Here is an 8,468-nt window from a genome sequence, read left to right as displayed (position 1 = left end):
CTTAAGATGCACATTTTTTGCTGGTTCCAACTCAGACAGCGTCTAACTTTGCTCCACAGGGCGGAAGGAAAGGAGAAAACTTCGACCAGTTCTTCACCGCCGCCCCGTCGGTCCTCACGCCCTCCGACCCGGACGTGCTGGCCGCCGTCAACCAGGAGGACTTTCTGGGCTTCTCCTTCGTCAATCCCGAGTGTGCCGCCTCGCCGCTCACCGCCGTCTGACGCAGACTTGGAGTCCACTTTTGTACTTCCTCACATCTCCCACGTCATGCGCTCGCCTTCAATGCATGTTTCTCTTCCACGGTCACGGGTGGAAATGACACAAAGGACTCATTAGACGACATTTGCATAGAGAAGCCCGTTTGTATTTTTGCATGCAGTTTATTTAGAATCTATTTATTTGAAGATGAGGATTCCTCTAGAAGTTTCCGGAAATGTTCCGAGGATGTTTTATGTGCACAACAAAAGCTATGTTGAATTGAAATGAATTATATTAGAAAGTAGTATAGCATTGTTTTTAATGCTATATATATATATATATATATATATATATATATATATATATATATATATATATATATATATATATATATATATATATATATATATATATATATACAAGCCTCTTTTTGCAGGTTTCTCTGCTCTTCAGGGGATTTTATTTTATTTTAATAAAATCCCCCCGAAAAGCAAAGAAACCTGCGAAACAGGCTTGTAGGGATGACATAGTCTCTGTGTATTTTCCTGACCTAACGTATATATTTCGCTCTACCCCGGCATATATGTATGTTTATACGCATATATACAGTTATACATATACACAAAAGTATGTACCGTATTTTTCGGAGTATAATTCGCACCGGAGTATAAGTCGCATCGGAGTATAAGTCGCACCTGCCGAAAATACATAATAAAGAAGGAAAAAAACATATATAAGTCGCACTGGAGCCCGGCCAAACTATGAAAAAAACTGCGACTTATAGTCCGAAAAATATGGTATATATATATATATAAACTGTATTTATTTATACATATGTGTATATATTTATTCATACATTATATATATATATATATATATATATATATATATATATATATATATATATATATAATGTATGAATAAATATATACATATATGTATAAATAAATACAGTTTATATATATATATAAACTGTATTTATTTGTATAAATAAATACAGTTATATATATATATATATATAACTGTATTTATTTATACATATATGCATATATGTATAAATAAATACAGTTATTTATATATATATATATATATATATAACTATTTATTTATACATATATGCATATATTTATTCATACATTATATATATACATATATGTATATAAACTGTATTTATTTATACATATATGTATATATTTAGTCATACATTATATATATATATATATATATACACACACACACATAAATATACACAAACTTATATATATATATATATATATATATGTATACATATATGTATACATACATACATATATATGTATTGTATATATATATACATATAAATATACATATATACATACATATATGTATGTGTATGTATATATATATATATAAGTATGTGTATATTATATATACTTATATGTATGAATAAATACAGTATATATACATACATATATGTGTGAATATATATATATGTATATATATATATATATTTATGCATACATGTATACATACATATAAATATATTATATATCTATATATACATACAAATATACACATTTGTATATATACATATAAATATACATATATACATACATATATGTGTATGTATATATATACATATATATATATATATATATATATATATATATATATATATATATATATATATATATATATATATATATATATGTATATATATATATACACAATTGATGACTTTGTTACTAAACTTGTTACTTTTACTAGTAACAGGCAATCTATTTATTTTTTTTCATCACGTCCCGATGTGTTTGACGTAATGGGATACGCTACTTTTGAGGTGGTTGTATATCAACAAGACAGCGTCGGAAGCATGTGACTTATTTTACTAATGAAAGCGACAACAATAAAAATGAACTCGGTATCAAACAGAAGGAGGCAACCTCACACAGCAAACAACACACGACATGTGAGTGCACACACTCCTGCTACTACTACGAGGGAATAATGAACCCCCCCAAAAAAAAAAGATGGAAGTTACTGTTTTGCTATCATACCCCGCCCCTGCCTGGTGGTGCTCGACCTCGGTACCATGGACAGCGGCGGTGACTTTTCCTCCTGCAAGCAGCGCTGACTACACCTCCCCCCACACACATACTGACTACACCTCCCCCCACACACATACTGACTACATCTCCCCCCACACTCTTATATTATACGGACAAACTGTTGACAAAAAGCAAGCGAGAGAACAACTTCCTGCTTCATGGAGGATGACCACTAGAATATTTTTTTTTAGGGGTTGAAAAGTTTCATTGATGCCTTCTTGACTGAAACTGAATAAATTCCTGTCTGCGCATCTTTTTTTCCTCAGGCTTTAGTCACATGCTCTACGACAAAATGTGTTTCACAACGTCAACATTTTTTAGTAAATCACCACTTAAAATTGAACAGTTTATCCCAGATTCTAGGAACTTTTTTTCATCAAAAAACGGACATTTATTGCAGTGTTTCTTAATCATAGGGTTGCCCTTGTTGGGTCGTGAGCGCCCCCAAGAGGGCCAGCAAAAAAACCATATGTTTCTCAGCTGGGGCACGTAGTTGTAATACACCTTTCCACCACTTGTGGCAGTAGTGACAATATCAAACAAACAGAAGAAGTCTGGAAAATGAATGAATTTGCATTTGAATTCTATTGACAGTTTATTTAGTACACAGTCATGATTAATTCAGTATGTTTATTCCATCACAACATAAATGTGTTTTTCATCAATTATTTATGTACATTTGGTTTGTACTTGTTTTTCTAATCAGCCTGACCTGAGGTTTATGTGTTAAATAAATAATAATAATTGTGATTAACACATGTTTTCATAGCATTTGACAAGGTTGTAAACCAAAGGTAGGTTTTGAGTGATACATTATAATAAAATGAACATGTAACAAATTAAAAGTAGGGGTGTAACGGTGTTGTAGACACCAAACAAAAACGTGTATAGTTTTTTACACTGGATGTTTACATTGTCACTTTAAATGTCATGTCTGTGTGATCATGTTTTGTTTTAGTCATGTTCAGTTTTGTTTTTGGACTTTTTGTGCACTTTTGTTTTGTTTTGTCACCATAGCAACCCATTAGTTTTCACCTGTCACGTCACGCACCTGTTTCACGTTTTGAGTCACGCACCTGTTTTCGTTAATCATGTCGGTCGTATTTAAGTTCATTGTTTTCAGTTCGTCGTTCTGGCGAAATCCCGGATTCATACTCCTGTCACACTTTTACCTCTGCGCACTTCATAGTCCATGCCAAGTAAGTTTTTTGTTTATTAATGCCACAGTTAGTGTTTTTGTTTCATTGTTCATAGTTTTTTGCCCACGTGCAAGTCTTTTTGTTTCGTTAGTCAAGTTTGTACATCCGCCTTGAGCGCGCTTTTTGTTTCTTTGAGTGTTATAAATAAATATGTATTCACCTTCACGCCATGACCAGTCCAGCTTTACTTGCATCTCGGGAAAACAAACACATCATAGTCATCGTCTTGACATTAAAGACGTCGACTGTAAGTTTTTTTTTTAGAATAATATTTGCTTGAAACAATTCTTTGCACTTAAAAATACATGTTTGTAGTAATAAAGTGTGAAGTGAATTATTATGGGCCTGCTCCAATGCAAGCGCGTTAGCATGCCAACATTAGCATGCTAACTTTTTTTAAACTAATTTGAAACTTTTTGCTCTAATTCCACAGTCTCACACCTTACAGTCATATAACTTGGTATGTGACACATGCTAACTGTTAGCATGCTAACTTTTTTTTAGCTAGTTTTGCAACCGTTTACCCCAGAGTCAAATAACTTGGTGTATGACACTTGTTAACTTTTAGCATGCTACTATAATTTTTTAGTGTATATATATATATATATATATATATATATATATATATATATATATATGTCATGTCTGTGATCATGTTTTGTTTAGTTATGTTTTGCTTGGTTTTTGGACACTTTTTAGTTCTTGTCTTCACTCCCTTTGTCACCATAGTAACCATTAGTTTCACCTGGTTCACATCGCCATGTCACGCACCTGTCTCACGTTTTCACATTTTGAGTCACGCACCCGTTTTCACTAATCATGTCATCACTATTTAAGCCTGTAGTTGCCAGGCAGTCAGCCTGGCGACATCACTCTTGACACACTCCTGACACTCTGTTTCATGTTCATAGTCCATGCTGCCCTGTTTACGTCATCGCAAGTAAGTTTTGTTGATTTATGCCACAGTTAGTGTCTTTTGTTTTGCCATGTTCATAGTTATGCATAGTCCAAGTTTTTGTTCCCTGCGTTAAGTTTTGTGCCTCCACTGTGATCGCCTTTTGTTTGTTCTTTTTTTGAGTGTTAAAATTAAATATGTATGTACCTTCACGCCATGTCCGGTCCAAATCATTTGCACCATGGGAAAAAAAACCACGCCATAGTCCACGTCGTGACAATATACATATATATATATACACATATATAAATATATATATATATATATATATATATATATATATATATATACAAAAAAATTATAGTAGCATGCTAAAAGTTAACAAGTATGTGTATGTATATATATATATATATATATATATATATATATATATACAGTGACGTGCAGTCAGGGGAGGAAAAATGTAAAAAGAAAAAAAATTGTTATATGTATCCAGTGATTATACTATAAAGTTATTTTCCATTTAACTTCACCAGTTTTAGATTATTTTTATTCAAAATCGCTGAATTTTCACATTTGCCGTTCAAATACTGAGAAGAGACTTGCGGTGAGTCACCAGCCAGTTGTGCCTCACCACGTATTGCGCAATGACTCAGCTAACTGCTGGCCTGCTGTGCAGTGAGACTGTATTGCTATATGAATTATATTATACATTTCCATAGTTTAGTTAGCTGAGGTATATAATGTACAGTGTATTTTGTCAACAACTGTATGTGTGTAATGTATTTCTTGTGCTGAGCAATCATAAAACTGCTGCGAAGACGCGCTGTGTGAGGCTCCCAGTAATCCCGCCTCATGGTGGTGGAGGGCGCTAGTGATCCCAGAGATCATTCTTGCAACTACTCGGCTGCAGAAGAAGTGACAACAAGCAGCAACAGTTAGCAGCGATCGTTTATTTTTTCCTCTTGCCTGGACTTTTAACATGGAGGATTACATATCTAAAATAAAACAGTTTTCTAAACTGGGCTTTCAATGGAAGCAGGAGGTAATAATTAAAGGAAGATCTCCATCGAGACAGAGAGACTTTTAAAACTGAAGAAAGATAAAGAAGACTTCTATAAACAAGTTACCCATGCTTTTGTTCAGAAGGAGCTGCACATGGACATCATTTATAAGTAAAGGTAAGACCATAATAAGGTTTTTTTTATTAAATGTGCTTTTTTGTGTGCTACAGTTTGTATGTGTAAAGTTAAAGTTATCACCCCCTGGGAGGTGAGGGGAGCAGTGGGCAGCAGCGGCGCCGCGCCTGGGAATCGTTTTTGGTGATTTAACGCCCAATTCCAAGCCTTGATGCTGAGTGCTAAGCAGGGAAGAATGCTGGTATGAGCTTTTAAACAAAACCTGTTAACTGCTGCCAATCAAATGGTGAATAAGATACTCTTTAGGGTTCATATGTTTGTAAATCTGACTGTGATGAAGTCAGTGCCTCACCAGCCATCAACCTCACCGCACGTCACTGATATACACACATATATATATATATTTGCTTGAAACAATTATTCTCACTTAAAAATACTTGTTTATAGTCATAAATAAAGTGGGAAGTGAATTATTATGGGCCTGCTGCAATGCAAGCGCTCATTCCCATGCTGTTAAGCAGCAGTAGATGGTTGTTAGCATGCTAACATTAGCATGCAAACTTTTTTTTTTACTAATTTTAAACTTTTTGCTCTAATTCCACAGTCTCACACCTTACAGTCATATAACTTGGTATGTGACACATGCTAACTGTTAGCATGCTAAAAAAAAATGTTTAACTAGTTTTGCAACCGTTTACCCCAGAGTTATATAACTTGGTATATGACACTTGTTAACATTTAGCATGCTACTATAAGTTATTTTTTCATATGTGCTTGAAACAATTCTTTGCACTTAAAAATACATGTTTATAGTAATAAATAAAGTGGGAAGTGAATTATTATGGGCCTGCTGCAATACAAATGCCCATTCACATGCTGTTAAGCAGCAGTAAATGGGCATTAGCTTGCTAACATTAGCATGCAAACTTTGTTTTTACTCATTTTAAACGTTTTACTTCTTTAACTTTAAACTTCTTTCACTGGATGTTTACATTGTCACTTTAAAGACTGCTCTAATTCCACTGTCTCACACCTTACAGTCATATAACTTGGTATGTGACACATGCTAACTGTTAGCATGCTAACTTTTTTTTTTAGCTAGTTTTGCAACTGTTTACCCCAGAGTAATATAACTTGGTATATGACACTTGTTAACATTTAGCATGCTACTATAAGTTTTTTTTAAATATTTGCTTGAAACAATTATTTTCACTTAAAAATACATCCATCCATCCATTTTCTACCGCTTGTCCCTTTTGAGGTTGCGTTGGGTGCTAGAGCCTATCTTAACAGATAAAAAAAATAAAAACAAAAAAAATAAAAATAAATAAATAAATTGAAAAAAAAAAAATATATATATATATATATATATATATATATATAATACTTTTAGAGCTGCCCTCAAGTTAGTTCAAACCAGAAGGGTCTCAGTCATAAAAATTTTAAAAATAAGTGAAATATTGTTTTTATTTTATTTTTTTATTTAACACTCGCAGGGCCGTAGTTTGGGGCCCTGTGCTCGAGAGCAACCTCAGGACTATCTGTCAACATTGAGCATTTTCTTTATTTTTATGTTTAATTCCCTTTTTGTTCTTTTTTTTTATGGCAAAAACACAAAAATATGCAATATTTCCTTAAGATTTTCAAACTGGAACATTTGAAGATTGTGTATTCGATGTGAGAGGTGTCACTCCTCTTTATTTTTGTTGGCCAAACTGTTATAGGAGGCGTTGAAGAAGAACAAAGCATAGTACTTGGAGCCTTAAGTATGTCAATAGTTCATAACAGCATTTTTGTCATTCTTAAATATAATTTGAGCAATTTGGTTTTTTTTGTTTGTCTTTTAAAGGTTCATGCACTACACGTTTTGGGGTTCCAAAAGGGTCCCACTTATAAAAATGCAAAAGGTCATACATTTTTGATTTTGTTTACCACGGCCACCATTTGACACAACACACACTGCAGTGGTGAAATAAGTGAACATATATAAGAATAAGCAGATTACGTCATCACCGTGCTGGGATGTTAATCCAAGAAATGAGTCAGCTTCCTCAGAATGATGCAACCGCCTGTGGCCCTATGGAATATTCATTTTTCAGAAGGGGTCACGCAGGACTGAGTGGAGACCTAAGCACGCGACTTTTCGGAAAATACAACTTAAAGTAGTGTAATGCTAATACACTTATTTCTTATTTTATCAAATTAGGAATTATTAATCATAATTCGCTCATTTTCATAGTATTTACATTTAAAAACAACTTCTAAATATGTTTTTTTTAACATTATGAGCGCCTGAGGCTGAGCCAGTCAGTGGCCACGATACTGAACTGCACGCTCTGATGGCTTTGGTCTGATACTGCTGTGATCTTCAATGTTTTTACTTCATTTTGCCATTTTTGTGCTCGAAAAAAAATACTGATATTACACTTCAAATATGTAGAATTAAAAAAAAAAAGTGATAAATTGAAGCTGCAGGCTGTGATGTTCGACTAAGTTTTATGACGATTATATTGAAATATTATTGTTCACTGTAAAGTTTCAATTGTAGGAGCAATACTTTAAATAAACATGCCTCGAATTTTTACTTTTTAAGGTCAAGGCAAGTGTTGTCTTAAGGAGGGCTCATATTTTAGGGCACCAAGGCAAACATTATTTTCTTTCGAGGCAGGGGCTCCAAAGTATGTGTGCATACATTAAAGTAAACATCCAAATAAACAAGCCTAGTTCTTCTTCAACGCCTCCTATCAGTACAACAGAAATAAAGAGGAGTGACACCTCTCACATCGAATACACAATCTTCACCGCTTTTGTACAATTCCAATGAGATGACAAAACATTTGAGCTAGTATTTGAACACTGTTTGCAGTTAAATAAAAGGAGGAGCGAACATCCCAGTCAACAAAGTAAAGACTTTAAAAACAAGTTGTGACAATGTTCACCACACGGGGGC

At 33.6% G+C, this 8,468-nt stretch overlaps 1 protein-coding gene across 2 annotated transcripts in view; it reads left to right on the top strand.

Annotated features, from left to right (window-relative positions):
- The window catches only part of prkcg (protein kinase C, gamma), a 101,645-nt gene extending 101,132 nt beyond the window's left edge, over positions 1 to 513 (top strand). For both annotated transcript variants that reach the window (XM_072913067.1, XM_061957553.2), the window contains exon 17: positions 60 to 513. In XM_072913067.1, coding sequence (XP_072769168.1) covers positions 60 to 221 — 162 coding nt within the window. In that variant the 3' untranslated portion in view covers positions 222 to 513. The remainder of the gene's footprint in view (positions 1 to 59) is intronic.
- The last annotated feature ends 7,955 nt before the right edge of the window (positions 514 to 8,468 follow it).

This window comes from Nerophis lumbriciformis, linkage group LG04 (assembly GCF_033978685.3).
Source record: "Nerophis lumbriciformis linkage group LG04, RoL_Nlum_v2.1, whole genome shotgun sequence".
Classification (NCBI taxonomy): Eukaryota; Metazoa; Chordata; class Actinopteri; order Syngnathiformes; family Syngnathidae; genus Nerophis; species Nerophis lumbriciformis.
This window is presented reverse-complemented; position numbering and strand designations above follow the sequence as displayed.